This window comes from Anomaloglossus baeobatrachus, chromosome 3 (assembly GCF_048569485.1).
Source record: "Anomaloglossus baeobatrachus isolate aAnoBae1 chromosome 3, aAnoBae1.hap1, whole genome shotgun sequence".
Classification (NCBI taxonomy): domain Eukaryota; kingdom Metazoa; phylum Chordata; class Amphibia; order Anura; family Aromobatidae; genus Anomaloglossus; species Anomaloglossus baeobatrachus.
In genome coordinates, this window is record NC_134355.1 from 509,985,342 (window position 1) to 510,010,964 (window position 25,623).

At 46.1% G+C, this 25,623-nt stretch overlaps 1 protein-coding gene across 1 annotated transcript in view; it reads right to left on the minus strand.

The window, feature by feature from the left end:
* TIPARP (TCDD inducible poly(ADP-ribose) polymerase) overlaps positions 1–18,050 on the minus strand; it is a 33,047-nt gene extending 14,997 nt beyond the window's left edge. Inside the window, exons 1-2 of the mRNA XM_075340708.1 lie at positions 17,897–18,050; positions 12,609–13,553 (exon numbers count right to left, since the gene is read on the minus strand). Of these exons, the coding sequence (XP_075196823.1) occupies positions 12,609–13,537 (929 nt within the window). The 5' untranslated portion in view covers positions 13,538–13,553; positions 17,897–18,050. The remainder of the gene's footprint in view (positions 1–12,608; positions 13,554–17,896) is intronic.
* Between the last annotated feature and the right edge of the window lie 7,573 nt (positions 18,051–25,623).

The window sequence follows — 25,623 nt, forward strand, 5'->3', positions numbered from 1 at the left end:
TCACATTCAGATCTTCAGCCCGTAATTACCCAGGCTGCTGCGTGAGATTAGAAAAGGACAGATGAATATAAAGCAGGCGCAGCACGGAAGGCGGCGAGGGTGTGGAAGAGTGGGGGTCACTGATTGAAGTTTAATAGATTGTCATGCTCCTTGTACCATTTCTAAACTTGTTCTACAAATTTCCAGAGAAAGAAAAGCCTAGTGTAATTAGATTACATTATACCAAGACGTGAGACGTGTCGCATATGGCGAGGCCAACGAGGACTAGTAATTCATTACCTGTTCTGGCGTCTGATAATGGTGTCGTGATTCGGTATGGCTAACAGATCCCAATCACCTTGGCAGGGTCCACCTGCAAATCATGTCTATGCGCTTACAGTAGGTGGGGTGGGGGGGGCGGGATGTGGAGGAGAAAAAGTTGAACTTATTGAAGAGAAAATTTTCAGGAGGCTTAAATTAAGTCTTTGCTGCCCATGGCTGTGTGGGTTAAGTTGTATCTGCTTTATCCCCCAACATCTGTATAGAATAAGCCAGATAACTCATGAATGCAGGCCACGTGTGCTGCCGCATCCTGCGCACCCCATATATTGTGGCATCCCATAAAGAAATGTACGGCATCAGTCAGACATCCTTTGGAGGAAAATCTACAAACCCTCCAGATACAGAGCTTCGTCAGACACTGCACCTTGATCTCTAAAGTTTTCCAGTTAAATGTTGTGTAATTGTAATTAATAAAATCCAACTAAAAGTAAAGCAAAATCCAACCGTGACTGGAGGCAAAAGTGTAGACTAATACGAGAAGATACAGCCTGGATTAAGGGATTATTTAGGACAGCGAGTAAGGAGACTGACACACACGCAATGAGCTTTTTTCATGCTTTGTAGGAGAATGCATTAGTATTGCAGAGTTTTCAGAGAAGAGACAGAACCATGTCATTACACAAGGCCAGGAACTCCCAGTGACATGTCCAAGAATGACAAGATACAAGCCATTGCAACGGCTGATCTGAGAATGATCAAGTCCCTTATTCTATGATGTGACCGGTAATCAACAATTCTCTAAAGCTTCATTCAAACATCCATGAAATACGGTTCCTTGTATGCACCATGATGCACGGACGAGCTGTGGCTCTACCAACTCAAACGCAACAGCTTTATAAATGCCCATGAGCCCATCAAGTGACCCGGCGTCCAGTCATACATCACAAGCCATACTCGCACTGCTTCATGGACATCTAAATGAGGCTTTAAAAGTATAGATTACCAGGAATATCTACTATTAGACACCTGGTAAAGCGGAGAGAAGTCATGGAGGACAACGTCACTTAGGGCTGAGGCCACAAGGGGAATACTGCGAGTGCTCGCATGACACTCCGCACACGCACAGGTCCGATCAGACTACACTGGCGGAGGGGAGGGCCGGATGTATCTCCCCATTTCCTCCGTTGCCGGCTGATACGAGTATCGCACTGCTCTTGCGGTACACACCGGTGTAACGCAAAAGCAGTGCGATTTTTCTCTCACCCCATAGACTTGAATGTGTGCGATTGGAACGAGATCGCATTTCACCCGCATTATGGCACGGTGCAACTGTTTTCTCGGTCAGATTAGGGCTGAGAAAATAATCGCTCATGGGAGCTGCCCCATAGACTAAGGCTATGTGCCCACGTAGCGCATTTTCATGCAGTTACGCTGCATTCTGCACCGCAGCGTAACTGCATTTGTCCTGCGTCCCCAGCACAATATGAAGATTGTGCATTATCCATGCCCACGTGGCGTATTAGAACTCAGCGCTTCGGCTTCTGCCCTAGCGCTGCGTTCCAAGAAGTGACATGTCACTTCTTTCATGCACTTTGCATGCAGCCCCCGCTCTATGGGGAGGGGCTGCATGCAGAGCGCATGAAATCGGCTTTTCAGTACACACTGTTTCTGCAGCGATTTGAGGCGCACGTGTGCTGTTCAAATCGCTGCAGAAATTTCTGCAGGGACCGAACGCAACGTAGGCACATAGCCCAATACTGGTCCGAGTGGAACGCGATTTTTTTATCGCATTCCACTTGGTCCATATTACTCCTAGCCCTAACTGATAAAAGCACCAGAACACATTTTTCAGTTTGGCAATTGAAAGCAATGTGATGAGTCAAATTTGCGAAGTCTTGAGCTACCTTGTCGTGCATAGGTGTGTACAGTGGAGGTTTTCACTTCCTGAATTCTGTTTCATTGTTTTCGAAGCACATAGATACTGAACACGAGACAGACAATGAGCACTCCCTTTTGTTTACGGCTACTATGCTGCTTGTGGATCTCGAGTGAAGGGGGTGATTATAACATGAATAGCAGTGATTAGGGATATCCTCATTGATAGAATATTATTGCAATAGTGTCTTCATCAGGAGTATAACCGGTTAGGTTACCCTGAAGTACACAGTTAACCTCAGATCATTGGTAGACACGTGGACAATACAAAAGTCAACATAACTAGGCCTACACGAAGACAAGGGACAAATTGGCACAGGAGAGAAGACCAATAGCAAATGGCTTCAAAATTACCAGAAATTATACAGCTATCCACAGTGCTAAAGCGAAAGTCAACAAAAAGTAAACAAGGGCGGTCTACAGCAGTGTCTCCATTCCAGGCCTCAAGTCCCCACCAACAGGCATTTTCAGGATTTTCTTAGACTAGCACAGATTATGGAATTTGCAATGAATCAGAAATTGGCACATGTTCCCTATAGAACACTCAAATCGTGACATGCTGGAAGACCACGAGGACTGGAGTTGAGAAGCACTGGTCTACAGGATCAAGGGTCATGCGCAAGACAGCTTGGATGTGTCATTTGATCCACTAAATGCATGCAGATCATCCCATAGTGCTCAGAGTTAAATTGGTACATACTATGGGACTGTCCATTTTATAGAAGATTAAATTGTAAGTGATGGCAAAAGTCACTGGAATTTTCCAGAACACAATCCCTTGAGGCATAACTTTTTGGACCTACAGATAAGGATAATGTAGGAGCTGCATTGCTGCTTTATGGACAACCTTAAAAGGCATAATGTAATAAAAACACACATACCCCAAGTGTGGAAAATTACATAATACAAGCTGAATGCAATTTCCACCTTGGTACATGTGAGACACAATGCTCTACAAACTATCCTGAAGCATAACTGGCTTATACGAGCTTCATGATCTCATAGGAGACAATCCAATCAAGAAATTAGAGTAATAAACTTGATCGAAGGTAAACAGCCCTTACATGAACCACTTAGTCTATGTCTCCGTGCTTCAGTGCTGTCAATTAGTAAGGTTTATATACAATAGAGAAGTGCCCATGTTCTATAGGTGCAGCCCCACTGTAAGATGTGGGAAATGTGCAGCACCGATCACCTGGCGGCGCTTTGTTACATCCGGCTTTACAGATAGCGACTTTTTGATCAGCAAAGTGGAATCCATTAGTAAAGATTGTATAAAAGTTTAAATGGGCCAAGGAGCAAACAAAGATTTTCTTTTTTTTGCAAAGCCATCAATTTCAGGACTGCAGACCTCCACATAATGACTATACATGGAGAAAAACGACACCATAGAGGCTTGTGGGGATAAGAGTGGGCATTAACACGCAGCACTGGACTGCGGAGCTAACCCACATACAGTAAGTCTCTTATGTAAATGCAGGTCAGCCACAGGGCATGCCATCTGCAGATGACGGGTTTGCCAGTCTATGAGCCCTGAACACATTAATATAATCAGTTTTTAGTTTCCTAGTTTCTAGTGTCTTACGAGAAGGCAGCAGATTCCGAACTACTGACCCAATACTTTTTATCAAGCAGACGGGAAAAACCTATCCTGAAAGTGTTCAGGTTATATCCTGTTACTCAGTATTCATGGATTATCCAGTATGGACAAACTCATATAGGGAGAGTCTCATTAAGGGACCCCCTACGATTATTGGGTATTCGTAAAGGCAATGTTAGGGTATGTTCACAGAATGGTAAAGATTCTGCTCCAAACTCCACTTCTAATACTCATTTGAATAAGCTTCCTATGGATTTCAATGGAAAAAACCCACACGGCTGTTTATACATTAAGTATCGCTCTTTTGATACAGATTTTTGGGATTAAACACCACGAGGGGCATTTGGGAGTATGAAATTGACCATGGCTGAGAGAGTTCTGGTCTTCTACAATGTAGTCAGCCAGGGTCACCTCACTCCCACCTGGGCCAAGGGTCCTGGGGACATGAACATATTGCAGAGGTTGTTTGGCCCAAATACGAGTCTACTGAATAGTAGTGTGCAATAACTGAGGCAAAGACGGAGAAAAATAAAAGGAGTATTTTGCTTTGGAACATTAAAAGGTAATGTGTCATCTGCCTGATTGCTCTCATCTTCTGTAATCTGCAGGAATGAATGAGTAAGCCGCTTTGTACAAGCCCATAAAAGTGTGCTGATAGCACGAAAGCAGGAATGTTATCTCGTACCGCCCTCAGTAAACACATCACAAGAGCGGACCTTATTCTGCTGTATATGGCGCTATACACATGGTATAGGTCAAGTGTGACAAGCCACGGATTCCACTGTCCCATCAGCCACATACAGAGAGAAGAGCAGCAGCTTCTACACAAAGTATCGGACACAATCATCAGACGGGTCCGGAGCGCTCAGCTGTGCCTGCTAACACTGTATTACAGCGCATTTACACAGGCACAGGAAGCAGAAGCACTTGCTCGGGATTGGATAGCCCTCTTGGGGAATAAAGGGAAGGGCTGCCGTGCAGTCAACAAAGGGCTATGCCAGTGCCAAGCAAAGGGTTAAACAAGGCAAGAGCCTGAGCGCTGACTTACAGGTGCCAGACGCTCCCAAAACTGTGAACTGATTATTAAACAAATAATGAAGCCATTTATGTTAGAATCTCCAGGACGACACTTCAAAGAGCCCCAACTTCTTGGATCGTCAGAGTAGAAACCAATTAGTCTGATTTCATATGGAAATGGCAAAACGTGCGGCTGATCGGACCCAGACGGCTCAGAGCATGCATTTAAAGCCCCGATGACATTCCCAGTACACTGCGGCTTTGTCACTGGTGCTGCCAAGTCCTGGAGAGCATCAAGATAATTAAACGTAGGACTCCTACACATCATAGACTGCGGCAGCCATGACCGTCCTGTAATACACAGCCAATACCATCTGTCAAGAGCTATAATGGCTGCCTATGGTGCTGGATTCCGCCATAATCAGTCACACAACGGAATCAAGTGCTGGATTTCATTATGCTCTACTGAGCATGCCCAGCATGTTTGGCACACCCATTGGGCTGTCACAAACAAATGGATCCCGACAGATGCGTCAAAAAACGAACGCACAGCGGATGTAACGGACGCGACGGATCAGTTTTTTCACTGGATTTCTGTGAACGGAATCCTGTGAAATAACATCCATTGCGTCAGGTAACATCTAAAAAGCGACGGATGTGTCGCAACGACGGACCTGACGGATTTAAAACAACGCAAGTGTGAATATAGCCTAATAGATTTACTAAGGGTCATGGTGACGTGGCAAAAGGCTTATACAGTCTGCTCAAAAGCTAACCAAGAACTTTGTGTTGAGTTTTGTACGTTTTCCTTAGCCACAGTAGATCGATTTATAGAATTCGGATGTAGAATCCAAGTTCTACAGTTATGATTTATAACACTACTAGCTGTACTACCCGGCTTCACCCGGGTTAATAACTGCTGTTAACAAAATAGAATGTATTAACAAAAATGTATTCTGCACACAAAAACACAAAACAAATAGATATAAAATGTAATTATTAAATTGTTGCCTATATTAACCAATCAGAGCTCAGATTAATTAACTGTAGCAAAATAGAAGCTGAGCTGTGATTGGTTGCTATTGGCAGCCTGATAAATCTCCAGGTAACAGAAAGCCCTCCCCCTGACAGTATATATTAGCTCACACATACACATAATAGACAGGTCATGTGACTGACAGCTGCCGTATTTGTTGTTGTTTTAGTTTGACTGCTTATTAATCAGATTTTTATTTTTGAAGGATAATACCAGACTTGTGTGTGTTAGGGCGATTATGTGGAGAGGTTGGTGTATGTGTTGTGTGATGTGTGCCGAGTGTGGCATATGTGTTCAAGCACGTGGTAGTGTGTGGCGCATTTTGTGTGTGTCCATATCCCAGAGTGTGGTGAGTATCCCATGTCGGGGCCCCACCTTAGCAACTGTACGGTATATACTCTTTGGCGCCATCGCTCTCATTCTTTAAGTCCCCCTTGTTCACATCTGGCAGCTGTCAATTTGCCCCCAACACTTTTCGTTTCACTTTCCCCCCCCCCCCCCATTATGTAGATAGGGGCAAAATTGATTGGGAAATTGGAATGCGCGGGGTTAAAATTTCGCCTCACAACATAGCAACCGGCGCTGCCCGGGATAGTAACTGTCTCTCTGTTTCTCTCCCTCTGTATAGATCTCCTTGTCTGTCTCAAATCGCTTTCCCTGTGTGTGCCTGCCTGCCTCTTTCCCTGTCTCTGTCTCTTTCCCTGGCTGCATTGTGACATGCCAACATTCCATATAAGGGCGTGGCTCCCAGCTCCATTCGCTTTAATGGAGGCAGGTTTTTTGGCGAATAACTAAAGCGCGGGGTTAAAATTTCCCCTCGAAACATGGCCTATGATGCTCTCGGGGGTCCATACGTGTGAGTGTGCAAAATTTTGTGGCTGTAGCTGCGACGGTGCGGATGCCAATCCCGGACAAACACACACCTTTATATATTAGATAAACCACAAGAGCCAGGAAATCCCCTTCATGGGGGTCACAGTGACATTAGGCCTGAAACACTCAAGACATCTATAGAGAATATCACATCGACTACCTGTCTCATGATTTGTCTGATTAAGATGTAATAGCACAATAGAATCCATCATTTTGTTAGATCACTGGGTATATTATAGGGTCCACGTACAAGGACACCAGAAGAATATCAATTGTTTGGCAATCAAGTGAAAGCGATGTTTGGGAATAAGCCCTCCGAGCTGTAGAGGGAGCTAGGAGGAACAGGAATGGCTCAGAAATGCCGGGTAAAGTAGCTGCCAGTTTTGACTCCTCAGATGTTATTTTCAGCTGGATGCTAGTATTGTATAAAGAAAACCTTGATCGTTAATGAAAAAAGGTATAAAAATGGAGAAAGGATAAGTGCATAACATTCAGTCAATACCTACCATGTAATGATAAATCTCACGACAAGACACCGACAATACAAATGGCTCCAAACCTCAATGGAAACACCACAATTGTGCAGTTAGCATAATCCAGGGTTCCCTTCTTTACTTTGATTACTTGCAGGAAATTAAGAAGGTGGTCTACTGCTATGGGTTTGTAATCTCAAACCCCACATAAATAAGTGCAGAGATTACAACAGGAGTTGCCCTTATAAGTTGGTGTAGCCCACGTTTACTGCAGAGAGAGTCAACGCTGCGTTCTGGCACGCTGGAGGGTCCTAAGGTCTCGCTGCACACGTGGCAGTCATCCAGTGGGAATAATAAAGCAGCGGATTGTAATTACAGTGAACAAACATCCCCCCCCCCTCCACATTTTAGGATTGCAAATAGGATGGGACGGAACTAACAGGTTTCTATTGTAAGATTTCTCTGATGTCACATTTGGTAATTTAATGGTAAAGTAATTAAATGTAAAAATACTCAGCGCTCAGTCAGCACCCCTTCACTAAATTACAGTGCGCAGACAGGCGGCTTGTCATTGGGGCTCTGAGGGCTATTACACAACATGGCAAGAACAGAAAACCCTGACAAACACCGGCTATGATCACAGGATTTCCATATTGGAGCTAATCACACAACTATCTTAGAAGGGGGTTATGGGCGTACAATAAGGATCTGCTGCAGGATTTTTTTTAGTGCCACTCGCCTATGAATTGTGTGTTACAGCCGCTTAGCCCTAAGCAACTAAATGGTTCTAAGCTGCAATACCAGACCCAGCCTGTGCACAAGTGTGGAGCTGTTACTTTGAAAATATCCTATGCAGTTTTACAAAAGGATCCCTTGAGAATAGGCACATTAACACTAGAAGTCCCAGAGAGGGGTCATTTAACATTTCTACCTTTGGAATCCATAGAGCTCAAAATTCCTGGGACTTCTAGTGTTAAAACTCGAGTAATTTGCTGTGATCTGTAGAGAAACTTAGCCATAAAGAGGATTTTACACTGCAAGACAAATTATGAACAAAAGTTGTTAAAAACGCAAGTTTCACCATTATTTTGCAGTGTAAACAGGCTGCCCAACAGCCAATGGATGAGCAAAATGCTTATATTGGGTGAAGTGATCTTTTATGCAGCACAAAAAAAAAACAAAACAAAAAACCTTGAGCGCACTAATTACACAGGAAGATGCCCTGCCAAGCCGAGAACCATGGCAGCTTATGTGCACTGAGCTATATGGTAGATTGCTCGGTGGTTATCGCTTACTTTGGTCTGCCTGTGTCATCGCCGGTCATTTATACGACTGATCGGTAAACCTTTACCAATTGGCGGTCATATGATGCTGGTCAGCCTGTGTGAACAGATCTCAAGTGTTCATTTTTCAGTAATGAGCGAATACTACCATGCTCAGGTGCTCTGTACTCCTAACGAGCAGTTGGACACTGAAAGGGCACGACTCGAGTACCCAAGAATGATGGAAGTCAATGGGGAATTCGAACACTTTTCCGGAAGATTTCAGGAAAAAGGCTCGGAGTTCACTACTTACCGTATATGCCGGCGTATAAGACTTCTGCCCTAAAAATATAGAATTTGGGATATACTCACTGTATAAGACTACCCCGCTCCCAAATGAAAAAAAGTCTGCTTTGATTGCAACATGTTAATTTTAATTCCGCGAGAGCCGTACAATATGTTTTTAAAGGGCCATTGACAGATCAATCGCTCCAATGTTCACTTAGTACAGCAAGGAATGCTCCTCCCTGCTGTATAAAGCCACAACTGGACTGAAACAATGGTACTACAATCTGCTACAAACAGACACACACAACTCTGCTACATACAGACAAACACATACAACTCTGCTACATACAGACAAATACACACAACTCTGCTGCTCTGTGGGGCCTGCACAGAGATCACACAAGTCCCCCTGTGTTAGATATCGCCCCCATAGTGCTGCCCATGGCCCCTATATAGATCGCACAAGTCCCCCTGTGTCAGATATCGCCCCCATAGTGCTGCCCATGGCCCCTATAGATCGCACAAGTCCCCCTGTGTCAGATATGGCCCCTAGGCTGCTGCCCAAAGTAAAATAAAACCCTCTTTCCTTACCTCCTGCAGCGCTGAGCTCCCTCCTGTCTGGCTCCGTGCTTCTGTTCTTCCACTTCCTGGTTCTCAGTGCGGTCATGTGATCAGCACAGCAGGCTGAGCTCTCTGCCTGCCTGATCACAGTGGAAGCAGGGACACGGGGAGAAACGCTGCAGGGGTAAGTAAAGCTTTTTTTATTTTAGAATGAGCAGCAGCCTGGGGGCCAAATCTAACACAGGGGTGGGCATGTGCGATCACACTGGGACGCAGGCTCATATAATATGCACCGCTGCCCCAGCCCCTCACTGCGTGCGATTTCAGCACCATTGGAGATGGACAGCGGCTGTGCATATTATATGAGCGGGTGCAGGAGATCAAAGGCTGCAGCCCGCAGCGTTCCCCTGTGCTCCAGAGCTGCTGCCCCCACCTCCCCTGGACGCTGCAGTGTACATATATATATATATATATATACACACACACACCCCCCCCCCCCGTATATCCGGCGTATAAGACGACCCCCCACTGTAGCCATTATTTTAAGGGGGTAAAAAGTCGTCTTATACGCCAGTATATACGGTAATTGAATTATGCTCAGATACCCCAATGGCGCACCCATCAGAGCACCAACTGCTTGTGACGAGTACCAAGTACGGTAGGGCTTACTCATCACTATTCATTTTCCCTACAGCGCCACCACAGGAGAACAAGAGTCAGCAGTGCCCATTTAGATGAATGAACTAAGTAATGCAGGACATGAGTCCTCCAGAGCGAGACCTGCTCTATGTAGACTTTAACTACAAGATAAGGATCCTAAACAGAAGGCCGGAGATCACACGCCCCTGATATGTGGCCACCGCAACTCACATGACTTGTATCCCTGCTGTTCTAAATGTACTCGGCTCAGATTAATCCATTATGTACATTGCGCTAGCTCGGACAATGGGAAGGTCATCTCAGGACGTGCTCCAGGTGCCACCATAAATTAATATGATTACTAAATTGTGAAAACAGAATAAAGCGGCAGTGGAAAACTGGGAGGCTGTTTTTCTAAGTTATCAAGGTAGAACAATGGGTAGTGTTCTGGATGACGGGGCACTACGTGCAGTGCCAAGGAGACTATGTTCCTCTAAGTTTTAAACTATCGATCTCTCTCCACCGGTTACCAGTGAAGCCGCCTCGTCCTTGGACTCTACTGAGCAAGTAAAGTGCTGAGCCGGCACTACTTTGTTCTGTACATTGCTCACCCCATCCGACCACAGGAGATTAATAGCTCCGGCCAAGTAATGAGGCAACAATGCAAATCATATGCCACGCTGGCTTGTTTGGGAGCCTCTCAGAAAGGATCAACACTCAATTATTTGTGTCTCGTCGCCAGGTAACTAAACATTGCCTTCTAAATCACTTGGAGACAGAGGTTGAGGTGACCAAAGAACATATTGATTAACTAAAGGTCTTTTCAATAGTAACAAACTGAAGAGCAAGGTAGAAATTCTCCCAGGATCAATCATGACCACATTACATATTTACAGGGGTAGCTAAGGCCGGTGACCTGCTACCACAGTCCTGTGATTACTTGACACGATCAACTGCAGAGACGTGACTAAGCAAAGGGGAACCAAGAAACCAGTGCCGCTAGAAGACTAATGCCGATGCCAAGAGAGGGGGGAGGGGGGGGGGGGTTCCTAAAGTTTTCACCATTTTGTTTCTCTTCTCCTGGGATCCATTTGATACCCAAATATCAGGTTGGCCTATTGCAAAAAGTCAATACTAGAGATCTGAAGAGGACGCTGAACCCTGCATTGCATTAATCCACTAAGAGAAGCCCCTCAATGTAACTATTGTGGGTTTTTCAGATGTATAGGTATGCCTTTTGGATAAGGAGAGCAGAGTATGCTTGTGCCAGACATCTCTCCCATAGAAATAAAATAATTGGATGTTCGAATGCAAGAGGAGTGGTCTTCCTTCTCTAACAGCATCTGTAAATATAGATGGTTAAGGCCCCTTTACACACAGACTTTCTAGCGATCCCACCAGCGATCCCAACCTGGCCGGGATCGCTACAAAGTCTCTGGTGAGTCTCTGGTGAGCTGTCAAACAGGCAGACCTGGCCAACGACGCAACAGCGATCCGGACCTGCAGAACAACCTAACTAGTCATTGGGGACGTTGTAAAGCAGCTTTTTGAAAGGGAAGTCGCTAACGAAGTCGCTGTAAAGTCCCCTTTACACACTGAGACTTTCTAGCGATCATGCTGCACAGCGGGAAACAAAGGACCAAAGAATGGTCCTGAACGATTTGTAGCGATCAGCAACTTCACAGCAGGGGCCAGGTCGCTGATGTGTTTCACACACACTGCAATGTCGCTGGGGAGGTCGCCATTACGTCACAAAACCGATGACGTTACAGCAATGTCGTTTGCGATGTTGCAGTGTGTAAAGCCACCTTTAGTCTATCCCACCAAAGTGGTTTGTCCAGTTTTAATCTAATGTATACTGGGCCCCAAGAAGCCCCATAGAAATAGATAGCCACCATCTTTCTTCCTCCTCCATACACCACAACACTCGCTCTGCCAAGCGTTCCTCCGCTCTACAGGCGAGCCACTGTCAAGACTCCTCTGGCAGTGGCTTATGACAGAGAAAAGGATTTGCAGCCCGAAATCAGAGACATGACAGATCTTTATCTCTCCTGGCATCACCTGCCATGGAAGATTAGGGAGGCCCGAGTAAATACTATCAGACTAGCCAACCAATGTTAGGCTAATGTGTATGGGGGCCTTAACTAATCTCCAGGTAAATGCAACTTGCCCAGTCATATTTTTAAGCAAAGACGAAACTAGTATACAGCCATCATTGTAATTGCCCAGTTCTGGTACTGTTCAATAATATAGGACATCTCTATCAATAAAAAATAAATAAATAAATAAAACAATGTACTCTTAGATAAGACTGTCCTCACTATTCTGCTTCGCATTGACACTTTGTAGAATTGCATTACTTGCTATGAGTCTGCCGAGCCACAATAGCGGCTTTGTGAATTAAGTAGGGTTATGTGATTTAGCAAATCACATCAAATAAAGTGTTTTGAAATATTCTAAGTATCTAAGCCAACACGATCCCTTCTTAAAACGCTGAAGCTTGAGTTATCAGAATACTTACATAAAGGGATTCTTAGGAGGACATGGCCATATTTCACGCGCAAAATTACACTTTGGGGAAACAGTTTAGACAGTCCTGAGTGGGTTGTAGTCACATTTATACACTATTACTCTAACTCACAACAAACCGATGAAATACTTACTGATATCGCAGTTTGATCCGGTCATTATCTGGGCTACAGTATAGTCTTTCCATATGTTCCTGGGAATCGTCATTTACGCTTTGCCACGTGCCTGTGGCTTGTCTCCTAACTTGCCAATGATAGGGCAATACAGTGTGATGCTTTTGGCAATCTTTACCATAAAAACACAATCCTTGTAAGAAGTCCACGCAAATGTCGATTCCATCCTTGTGATGGACGTGGTATTGCAGCTGATTTAGAAGTTCAAACACAAGAAGAAGAGAGGCCTCCTCAGTTTTGTCCTCAAATATCCCGACTTTACTGTTTTGGCTCACATTGTATTGGTCCAGACAGCTGGTGTCCTGGAATAACCCAGATGAGTAACTTTCTAACATTTTGTCTAAAGAGTTGGTGGAATCACTAGAATTAGTTTGTAAAAGAGGATCCTGGAAGGAGCTGTTGGCAGTGGTAGGAGCGGGTCCACTAGTGCTTTCTGATGGAAATGTTGGTTCTGTGCTTTCTAATACACTTGTCTGGTCTTCATCAAGATCTTGGGTTGTGTGAACAGATGATGTGTGGTCCGTCACTGGCCTAAGACTGGAATCTCCAGATATTAGTGCATTGTTCTGAGGGCAATGTTGGTCTATATCTAGTGCCTTTTTGACGAGGGGTTCACATAAGTTACTAGTGTTCCCAGCCTGATCATTGGACACAAATATTCCATTGAGAGTTCCAGATCCTAAGAAACTAGTAAAGATTGGCCGCAGAGCTTGAAGGGTCTCGGGGTTTAGGATTTTTGGGGCCGGTTTCTTCTTGAAACATGGTTTCACTGGAGGAATTTTCTCTGATCGTCTGGAACAATCCACACTAGATGCTTCAGGAACCTTTAACGGACAGTCTTTATTTATTTTGGAGTCCACTAGTTGCAATGAGCCTTCCATTTTGCTCATCAGTCTCCAGTCTGCCCTATATACATGGACACAGAAAGACATAATATAACTACACAGCAAAATGTAGATTTAAAACCAGACCCCTTAAAGTACACAACCATAAATAACCCAACATTGAGATGACGCCACCCACCATCCATTATCATCTGCACATATGGAAGCAGACATTAAGGAATGTACACAGCACATTGCAGCGGTTTACTTCTTGGTATGTAAAGCCACAAATACCTTGAGCTCATCGCTTCATGAGATTTTTGCACACGTCTTACCTTTTATTTGCCCTGCAGTGTATCACAAGCAGGCCTAGCAAAACACACAGGCACAAGCTGCCTATGAGACATAAGGTCACATGCGTATGCACACACTCCGTCTCTCTCACTATCTTGCGCTGATACACACCCAGTCTGACACATTCACATGGACAGATTTTCATTCCCAAGTGCAAGCCTTGGTGGCTCACACACCCAAAGTCACACATCAGTGGGAAGAACACCACTTTATTTCAGGACACTTAGCAGGAACCAGAGTTAGTCACACTGGAAGCAATTAGTTTATTCATCCTTAAATTGTCACCTTATGGAAAGGGTGAGATGTAGAAGTGGAAAAAAGTGCTTAGGGGGAAAAGTAGAAGATAGCTAGATCCACGTCTGAAAAGGTTCTGTCCACGGAGGACTTAAAAATATGTGAATTTATAGCAGAATTTGCACTAAATTGAAATCCAAGACAAATGGCCGTACATCAGAGGGACAACCACACCATGCAGAAAGTTCTTTATGATGAGATCTCATCTGCATGGATGGTATGCTAACCCCAGCAGTCTTCCCAGGAGCACATCCATGGCATCTCTGACCAATGTGGTGAGCACAGTCCGTGTCATACTGCGTGAGGAGACATCTGGATGGGAAGGACCAGGCCACTGCAACTGGGTCAACTCAAAGTGGTGTAAAAAGATCTCCGCAGGCCATAATATACACCAACATAGACCATAAAATGGACAACATTGCCAGCAGTGTGCCACCCTTCACCTGTGGTGGTAAGGTGGTACAGGCCCATTATACCATCAGACAATATATACACAATTGTCTAGACCTCAGCTCCCAGATCCTCTGTATTCCTCTGGGCATATATCGTTCTATACCAAAGGATACAAGTGACAGATTCTAAAAGATACTCATGGACCAAACCAGAGACACTTCTGGACCACCGCAGGTCCACCACGTCACATCTTCCCAACTTCACTGAAATGAATGTCAAATTCTGAGGGAAACAAAGGCAGATTTTACCTCATTTCCATCACTATTTCTTTTCAGTTTGCCATTAAAGAATCGGTTAGATAGCCGCAGCCATAATGTACACACAGATGGTCCGGATCTGTTTTAGGAACTACAAAGAAGCCCAATCATTATGTATATTGGGGACATTTACATAGACAATTCTGGCCCACACCATGTAAAACAGTCTCCTCCTGGGTAAGCCATATACAAAGGATTTAGGAAAAAACAAAAGCAAGTACAATAAAGCATTGTCAATCATGTACACCTAGATGGGGGGGGGGGATGTAGGGAGCACTAAAGGATGTATCAGCAGGGTGGCAGGTACATTGTTTCCATGTAAAAGGCCCCTAGGCCTAGAGAAGAAGAGCCCCCCATAGTCACTCCTCATGTTAGCACTGCACTAGTTTCCATGCCTGACGTGGCTGCTCACAGGGAACAATAGACTATTCTATATCACAGACATTAAGGTAGTAAGGTCTCTTAAAAAAAAAAAAAAAAAAAAAAAAAAGTCTGCAGAAAAACATGAATGTAGAATTACTAGTTCTTGTATGAAATTTAGTGCATCCCATGTGTGAGGCAACCTCCCTATTAGAATTGCATCGTGTACGATGAGTGGCCCTTACGTTACAGAAGGGGCTTCTAGCAAACCGGTATGAGGTAATTCTCCAGGATATTTCCATGGAATTGCATCAAGAAAATCTGACACGTAATGAGACTTCATTGAAACCTCACAGGAAGGTCCCATGAGCCCCCCACAATAGGAGCCCCCTCCTCACACAGCACCTATGTGATGCTGAGAAAACAGGTCCATATGCAATGATATAGAGCAGAATAGGAAGGTCATTATATTCACAGGTCACCAGTAAGGGATACGAGGAAAAGGACTTATTTCATGGTGGGTGCGGGGCAGAAGGTCCACATTCCAGGGTAACATGATAAAATAATGAGGAATCATTGTCTATTGTGCTGCTATCTCCGTGCACACTGCAGACAGTACACATTCCTCACAAAGTCCACCGCAACCGTACACAGCACCAGCAACACAACCGCGACTATACAGTCACCATGGACGGCACACCGATCGTCTGCAAATGGAGCAACTGGGACAAAAGGAAATGTTCTGCGTACGCTGTCTGATGAGCCACGACCGTCTACTCTGCCACTAACTACTGGCATGGGGGGCAACAGGGCTCAGCAATTCATATCTGATGACTTTCTATCAGGTAGGCTATGGTCCCATGTGGGACTGGCACTGCAAGGTGTGTATGGCAAATATGGGCTCTGTAGGACTAGCACTGCACGGTCTGTATGGTAGAATATGGACTCGATAGGACTGGCACTGCATAGTCTGGATGGCAAAATATGGGCTCGGTGTAGGACTGGCACTGCAGGGTCTGTATGGTAGAATATGGGCTGTGTGTAGGACTGGCAATACAGGGTATGTATGGTATAATATGGGCTCGGTATTGTACTGGCACTTCAGGGTCTGTATGGTATAATATGGGCTCTGTACAGTAGGATTTAGGTTCTGTTTGGCAGAATATGGGCTCTATATAGTACTGTCACTGCAGGGTCTGTATGGTAGGATATAGGGTCTGTAAGGTAGGATATGGGCTCTATATAGGGTCTGTATGGTAGGATATGGGCTCCTATAGAACTGGCACTGCAGGGTCTGTATGATATAGTATGGGCTCTGCATAGTAGGATATAGGCGCTATATAGTACTGGCACTGCAGGGTCTGTATGGTAGGATATGGGCTCCTATAGGACTGGCACTGCAGGGTCTGTATGGTAGGATATGGGCTCCTATAGGACTGGCACTGCAGGGTCTGTATGGTAGGATATGGGCTCCTATAGGACTGGCACTGCAGGGTCTGTATGGTAGGATTTGGGCTCCTATAGGACTGGCACTGCAGGGTCTGTATGGTAGGATATGGGCTCTATAGGACTGGCACTGCAGGGTCTGTATGGTAGGATATGGGCTCCTATAGGACTGGCACTGCAGGGTCTGTATGGTAGGATATGGGCTCCTATAGGACTGGCACTGCAGGGTCTGTATGGTAGGATATGGGCTCCTATAGGACTGGCACTGCAGGGTCTGTATGGTAGGATATGGGCTCTATAGGACTGGCACTGCAGGGTCTGTTGGGTAGGATATGGGCTCTATAGGACTGGCACTGCAGGGTCTGTTGGGTAGGATATGGGCTCCTATAGGACTGGCACTGCAGGGTCTGTATGGTAGGATATGGGCTCCTATAGGACTGGCACTGCAGGGTCTGTATGGTAGGATATGGGCTCCTATAGGACTGGCACTGCAGGGTCTGTATGGTAGGATATGGGCTCTATAGGACTGGCACTGCAGGGTCTGTATGGTAGGATATGGGCTCTATAGGACTGGCACTGCAGGGTCTGTATGGTAGGATATGGGCTCTATAGGACTGGCACTGCAGGGTCTGTATGGTAGGATATGGGCTCCTATAGGACTGGCACTGCAGGGTCTGTATGGTAGGATATGGGCTCCTATAGGACTGGCACTGCAGGGTCTGTATGGTAGGATATGGGCTCCTATAGGACTGGCACTGCAGGGTCTGTATGGTAGGATATGGGCTCCTATAGGACTGGCACTGCAGGGTCTGTATGGTAGGATATGGGCTCCTATAGGACTGGCACTGCAGGGTCTGTATGGTAGGATATGGGCTCTATAGGACTGGCACTGCAGGGTCTGTATGGTAGGATATGGGCTCTATAGGACTGGCACTGCAGGGGCTGTATGGCTTAGGGGGTGCAGACAATGCCAGCTGCACCCACCTGGTGCCATCACAATAACTTACTGTGTGGCCAAGGACAAGTTGTGGTCCTGCTGTAGTGGAGCCGGCCGGAGAGGCAGTGCTGGAGGGGCTGCGGCCGGTCAGTGCCCCCTGCACAAGTCCTGTCTGTGCAGACACATTCCAGTCCTATCAGCAGGAAACCCCCCGCTCCCGGCCCCGCACTACGTGATCCCAGGACTGGCCGCTCCGGTGCCCGCTGCGCAAAGTTCTACATCCAGGGAGAAGTCCAGGACAGCCGCTCCGGCGGGGTCACTCACCGGCCAGAGAACAGGAGGGTCGCTCCGGAGCTGGAGGCTGCAGCCTGGTGTCCGCTGTACGGGGAGGCTCCTACCCGGCTCTGTGCTCAGTACGTGCCAGCCGCCCCATCCCGCTGCGTCCTGTGTGCGCTGCAGGCGCGTCCTCACATGTTTCATTAAATATCGCTTCCTGTGACCCCGCCCACCGCGGCTGTGCACGACTCAGGGCGGAGCCTCTCACAGAGCTGTGCTGCATGGGCTCAGTGAGAGGCTTCAGCGCCACCTGGTGGACACGAGCGCTCCTCACACCCATCTCTGCACGTGCGTGTGTACTGAGACTAGAGCTACAAGGAAACATGGCGGTGACGTCACAGGGAAAGGCAAGCAGAATGTGACAGCAGATGTGGAAACAAATACTGCAAACATCAGCTGTCCCCACAGTGAGACGGCGACAGCCAATCACAGCCACTAAAGCACCATCCAGCACATTTTATTTATTTTATTTTACCACTGGACTGATCCTTTAAAAGTGAACCTGTCAGGTGCAATGTGCACGAGAACCACGAGCCGTTCTGGGTGCATACTGCCAATCCCTGCCTAACCGTCCCGGCTATAGTAGCATACATAAAGAGATCTGTAGAAAAAGGGTTTTTAAAATTCTTTATAATATGTTAAAGAGCGCAGGAGCTAGTCACAAGGGCGTTCGTTACCTTGGCTAGTCGGCCCCCTTTGTATGTAAGTACTCCCCTGTGGGAATGCTAACATGCTAATGAATGCGCAGTGTCAGAGGCATGGTCAGTCTCACCGCTCTCTGCTGACATCGCGCCTGACGCTGGATTTCATCTCAGTGCGGATGATCCCTAGACTTCCAGTCATGTAGACGTCACAGCTTCAAACTGGTGTAATGTGCATGACCGGAAGTCCTGGGATGTTCTGATTGTGTGCACTGAGCTGAAAGCCAGCGGTGGCAGCAGAGGTGAGAGCGACCATGCCTCTGACGCTGCACATTCATTAGCATGTTAGCACGCCCACAGGAGAGTACTTACATGCTAAGGGGACCTACTAGCCAAGGAAAGTAACGCCCTTGTGACTAGTCCCTGACCTCATTAGTATATTATAAAGGATCTTTAGAAATACTTTTTCTAATGATCTCCTTATCTATGCTACTAGATACAGGGACAGTTAAGGCCACTTTACACACAGAGATAAATCTGTGGCAGATCTGTGGTTGCAGTGAAATTGTGGACAATCAGTGCCAGGTTTGTGGCTGTGTACAAATGGAACAATATGTCCATGATTTCACTGCAAAAAGTCAGCTCGGGCACTCAAAGAATTGAAAAAACGAGAATATTGATGCTTATTAATGCCAATTTTTATTCATGCAAAGGTCTGTGTTATTATGACGTTTCGGCCATACAATTTTGGCCTTTATCAAATAAATGTACTGAAAAAACAAAAGAAAAAATACAATATCAAATCTCACATACATGTACAATCAATTTTACACATAGCGCATAGAACAAAAATATGGCCATTGTCTTTGACATTGAACAAATTATACAATAAACAAAAAACCGTGATGTGCACTTGTATGAATCATCAATGATTAGTAATTAATCGATTAAGAGACCCTAGTATTTATAATACATATGTACAAAGTTATTATAATGTAAAAATACATACCACAAGAAACGTATATGAGGTTAGACTGGTGAAATTAGGTTCACATATTATTATTATTATTATTATTATTTATTTATAGAGCACCATTAATTCCATGGTGCTGTACATGAGAAGGGGGTTACATACAAAATACGTATACAAGTTACAGTAGACAGACTAGTACAGAGGGAAGAGGGCCCTACCCTTGCGGGCTTACATTCTATAGGATTATGGGGAGGAGACAATAGGTGGGGTGTAGGTCAGGCGGCAGCTCTGCACGGTGGTCGGGCGGCAGCTCCGCAAGGTGGTCGGGCGGCAGCTCCGCACGGTGGTCGGGCGGCAGCTCCGCACGGTGGTCGGGCGGCAGCTCCGCACGGTGGTCGGGCGGCAGCTCCGCACGGTGGTCGGGCGGCAGCTCCGCACGGTGGTCGGGCGGCAGCGAGTTCATTGTAGATTGTAGGCATTTCTGAACAGGTGCGTTTTCAGGTTCCGTTTGAAGTTTGCAAGGGTAGGGGATAGTCTGACGTGTTGAGGCAGCGAGTTCCAGGAGACTGGGGATGCTCGGGAGAAGTCTTGGAGTCGGTTGTGTGAGGAGCGAATGAGAGAGGAGGAGAGGAGGAGATCTTGGGAGGACCGGAGGTGACGTGTTGGAGTGTAGTGGGAGAGTAGTTCGGAGATGTACGGAGGGGAAAGATTATGCACAGCTTTGTAGGTCAGTGTTAGAAGTTTGAATTGGATACGGTGGAAGATTGGAAGCCAGTGGAGGGACATGCAGAGAGGAGAAGCGGGGTGGTATTGAGGAGAGAGGTGGATAAGTCGGGCAGCAGAGTTAAGGATGGACTGGAGAGGGGCAAGCGTGTTGGCAGGGAGGCCACAGAGGAGGATGTTACAGTAGTCGAGGCGGGAGATTATGAGGGCATGCACTAGCATTTTAGTTGATTGCAAATTGAGGAAAGGGCGGATTCTGGAAATATTTTTGAGTTGAAGACGGCAGGAGGTGGTGAGGGATTGGATGTGTGGTATGAAGGATAAGGCAGAGTCAAAGGTCACTCCGAGGCAGCGAACTTTGGGTACTGGCGAGAGCGTGGTGTTATTTATTGTAATAGATAGATTAGGTGGAGAGTGTAGGTGAGACGGAGGAAAGATGATTAGTTCAGTTTTGGCCACATTGAGCTTTAGGAAGCGAGAGGAGAAGAAGGAGGATATAGCAGATAGACATTTCGGGATTTTGGACAGCAGAGATGTGGCATCTGGGCCAGAGAGGTAGATCTGGGTGTCGTCGGCATATAGGTGGTATTGGAAGCCATGGGACTTTATGAGTTGTCCCAGGCCAAATGTGTAGATAGAGAAAAGTAGGGGTCCTAGGACAGAGCCTTGAGGGACGCCAACAGAGAGATGGTGGGATGAAGAGGTTGTGTGGGAGTGGGAGACACTAAAAGTGCGATTTGAGAGGTATGAAGAGATCCAAGAGAGGGCAAGATCTCTGACACCAAGGGAAGAGAGGGTCTGTAATAGGAGGGAGTGGTCAACGGTATCGAAGGCTGAGGACAGGTCTAGGAGTAGGAGTATAGAGAAGTGCTTGTTCGCTTTGGCAGTAAGCAAGTCATTTGTGATTTTAGTCAGGACAGTTTCGGTGGAGTGATGTGGACGGAAGCCGGACTGTAGGTTGTCAAAGAGAGCGTTAGAGGAGAGGTGGGAGGAAAGTTCAGCATGGACATGCTGTTCCAGGAGTTTTGAGGCAAGTGGGAGTAGTGATATGGGGCGGTAGCTGGTAGTAGAGGTTGGATCGAGGGAAGGTTTCTTTAGGATAGGTGTGACTGTTGCATGTTTAAAGGCAGAGGGGAAGGTTCCAGTCGTTAAAGATAGGTTGAAGAGATGGGTTAAGGCTGGAATAAGGATGGTGGTGAGGTTGGGAAGGAGGTGGGATGGCATGGGGTCAAGTGCGCAGGTGGTGAGGTGCGCTTTTGAGAGCAGACGTGCAAGCTCTCCTTCGGTGATGGTGGGGAGGAAGTTTATGGGGGAGGGGCAGTGGTCAGCTACATGAAGGGGTTGTGGTGGCTGAGCAGAGAAGACTTGCCTTATTAGGTCGATTGTTTCTTGGAAATAGGTGGCAAAGTCTTCTGCAGAAATGAGGGAGGTTGGAGGGGGCAGTGGTGGGCGAAGGAGGGAGTTGAAAGTGTTGAATAACTGTTTGGGGTTGTGTGTTAGAGAGGATATGAGGTTTCTGAAGTAATCGTGTTTAGCGGAGGTGAGGACTGAACGAAATGTGTGAATTGCATTTTTGAATGTGGTGAAGTCTTCCTGGGAGTGCGTTTTCTTCCACCGCCGCTCTGCAGCCCTAGACCTTTGCCTAAGTTTTTTAGTGAGGCTGTTGTGCCAGGGCTGTCTATTGATTCGTCTCACTCTGCCATGCACAAGGGGAGCGACTGAATCAATGGCTGATGTGAGGGTGGTGTTGTAGAAAGTGGTGGCGCTGTCTGTGTCGTGGAGGGACGATATGGAGGACAGTGGGAGGATAGAGTCGGCGAGGGTGTGCATGTTGAGGTGTGCAAGGTTTCTGCGGGGATGTGCTAGGTGCTGGACAGGGGGGGTAGGTGAGGAGGACAGGGCTGAAAAGGTCAGAAGATGGTGGTCAGATAGGGGGAGGGGGGAAGTTGTGAAGTCAGAAAGGGGACAGAGGCGGGTGAAGATGAGGTCTAGTGTGTTTCCATCTTTGTGGGTGGCAGAGGTGGACCACTGAGTTAAGCCAAAAGACGAAGCAAGGGAGAGGAGTTTGGAAGCAGCTTGTTGGCGAGTGTCAGTGGGGATGTTGAAGTCACCCATGATGATGGTGGGAATGTCAGCAGAGAGAAAGTGTAGAAGCCAGGCAGAGAAGTGGTCGAGGAAGGCAGTGGTTGCGCCCGGGGGTCTGTATATGACAGCCACTTGGAGGTTGGAGGGAGAATAGATTCGGACAGAGTGCACTTCAAAGGAAGGCAGGTCGAGGGAGGGTAGAGGTGGGATTGTGGTGAAGTTGTAGTTGTTAGAAAGAAGGAGGCCCACTCCTCCACCCTGTCTATTGCCAGGGCGAGGAGTGTGGGAGAAGTGCAGGCCACCGTAGCATAGTGCAGCTGGGGAGGCAGAGTTGGATGGTGTCAGCCATGTTTCGGTGATGCCTAGAAAGGATAGATTGCTGGAGGTAAAGAGATCATGAATGATGTGCAGTTTATTACACACTGAACGGGCATTCCAGAGCGCTCCTGAGAGAGGGGGCGGCAGAGTGGGTGAGAGGGGAATAGTTTTTATGTTGGATAGATTGCGGTAGTTACTATTATGTGGAGAGTGGTGGGTGGGTGATAAAGAGGGGTGTACCATCCACGGGGGGCCAGGATTGGGGGCTATGTCACCAGCAGTGAGAAGGAGTAGAGAAAGGGAGAGCAGGTGGGAGAAGGAGAGTGGACGGCATGGTCTGCGCGATATTAGGAGCGATCTGAGGTTCAGGAGTAGGTCAGCAGATGAGGACAGATGAGAAGGCAGGAGGGAGGGGGAGATGAATATTTGTTTAGAGGGAGCTGGGGTGTGCGGATAGTGAAGGAGAGTGAGGAGGAGAGGGGCAAAGACTGTGAGGGCATAGGTGAACATGGTGGGGGTAGTGTGGTAAGTATATGATTTAACAGGTAAGTTGTGTCAGTGGACAACTTGGTTAGAAAGAGATGAAGTTTACCTTCTGGTCATGTCTGGTTCATTTCTGGTATATTTCTGACACTTATGAGGCACTTATCCAGAGGCACGCACACATATGCTGACCAATGGTACATTAGTGATCAACCTCAAGTAGAAAACAGACTCATCTTGAGAAAATTATATATACTTCATGTATAGGTGTATGCAGGGGACCATAAGGAAACGTAAAGACTATGTAAGCTACAGAGAATTTGTTGTGAAATTTACCTTTGCTACTGTCTATATAATATGTCACATGAAGACCCAATGTTCATTAGGAAGCTGTGGTGTATGGTCCGCTAAATGGCATAAGATACAGAAAGAACGGTAAGAGTTAGATTACAACCTCCATCCAGTGAAGGGGGGGGGGTGTTGGGGGGGTTGGGGGCCGAGGCACACTACAGATTCAGTTACCATGTTGAGCACAAGGAGTAATGTAGTGTTACCTTAATTATCGTCACTAAACCTCTCAAGGGGGCTCATGCTCATGACGTTGCTGTACTATGGGACCAAGTTTCTTCACCTATAAAGAATGAAAGACAAACTGAGAAACATGGAAAAGATGAGACATGTACAGAGGATGAGATTTTTGTCACTCACCACTATATGTGTCCAGAAAAATACAGCTTGTAGTCCTATAAATTTAGTCATTAGTACACTGTTAGAGACTCCTTAGGGAATGAAGGCCCTGTGTCTATCGCCTCCCTTTGAAAATCTATAAGTTTTATAGAATTATTAAAATGTCATTAGCTTTTCTAAAAGGAGTATTAATAGGTCCTTATTAGTTACCTTGGTATGCCAGATGCAGTGGTGATTCAGTGGGAATTACACTGTCAGTATTCCTGTAAGCCCCGTGTCTACAGCCCCCCTGTGAGGATCTGTAGGATTAACATAATCATTAACCATATCACAGTGATCATTCCAAGAGAGATCCAAGAGGGATAGACCCCCTGTCCGTTACCTGAGTACGCAAATGCAGTGGTGATTCCGTGGGGAAGAAAGCTGCGTGGTGACCGGAGGTACCGGCGAGTGTATGGCGGCCGCCATTTAAAGCTATATCACGTGCACAGGAAATCCTGTAAGTGAAACGCAGCGCCGTCCGTGGAACGCACTAATGCGCAAGCGCAGGAGGCACTCCGGCCAGGAACGCCCCCCGCACACGCGCACAGGCGGACCACAGGCGGCGTGACGCCGGACGTGGAACGGGAGCGCGCGCACGAGCGGGTTGCTCTGTACATGTCTCATCTTTTCCATGTTTCTCAGTTTGTCTTTCATTCTTTATATGTGAAGAAACTTGGTCCCATAGTACAGCAACAAATAAGAAATAACGTTTGGAACTCCATTCTATGTCTGAACTGGGTGCAAAACCTAAAAAAACATCACTATGGGGAGATAAGGTATGCACACCAGTGACTATGTAAGGGGAATACATGTAATAGCAGAAACTGCTGTGTGAATACTGACATGAAAAATTCAATAGCTATATGTAAGAATGAAATGTGGAAAATGGAACCTGCATTACTGCCATGAATATCTGAATAAAGAGAAATTTAGCTACTGAATTGATCAATGCAATAGAGCCCCAACACTACGCCAAAGTATTTCTCTACGTTATCTCCCCATACCATAGTACAGCAACGTCATGAGCATGAGCCCCCTTGAGAGGTTTAGTGACGATAATTAAGGTAACACTACATTACTCCTTGTGCTCAACATGGTAACTGAATCTGTAGTGTGCCTCGGCCCCCAACCCCCCCAACACCCCCCCCCCTTCACTGGATGGAGGTTGTAATCTAACTCTTACCGTTCTTTCTGTATCTTATGCCATTTAGCGGACCATACACCACAGCTTGCTAATGAACATTGGGTCTTTATGTGACATATTATATAGACAGTATCAAAGGTAAATTTCACAACAAATTCTAATAATAACTTTGTACATATGTATTATAAATACTAGGGTCTCTTAATCGATTAATTACTAATCATTGATGATTCATACAAGTGCACATCACGGTTTTTTGTTTATTGTATAATTTGTTCAATGTCAAAGACAATGGCCATATTTTTGTTCTATGCGCTATGTGTAAAATTGATTGTACATGTATGTGAGATTTGATATTGTATTTTTTCTTTTGTTTTTTCAGTACATTTATTTGATAAAGGCCAAAATTGTATGGCCGAAACGTCATAATAACACAGACCTTTGCATGAATAAAAATTGGCATTAATAAGCATCAATATTCTCGTTTTTTCAATTCTTTGAGTGCCCGAGCTGACTTTTTGCACTATTGACTTTTTTCTCGGTGGCACCTAACCTATATTTGTGAGCCAGATTCTATTCTATATAACATGATTTCACTGCAACCACAGATCTGCCAAAG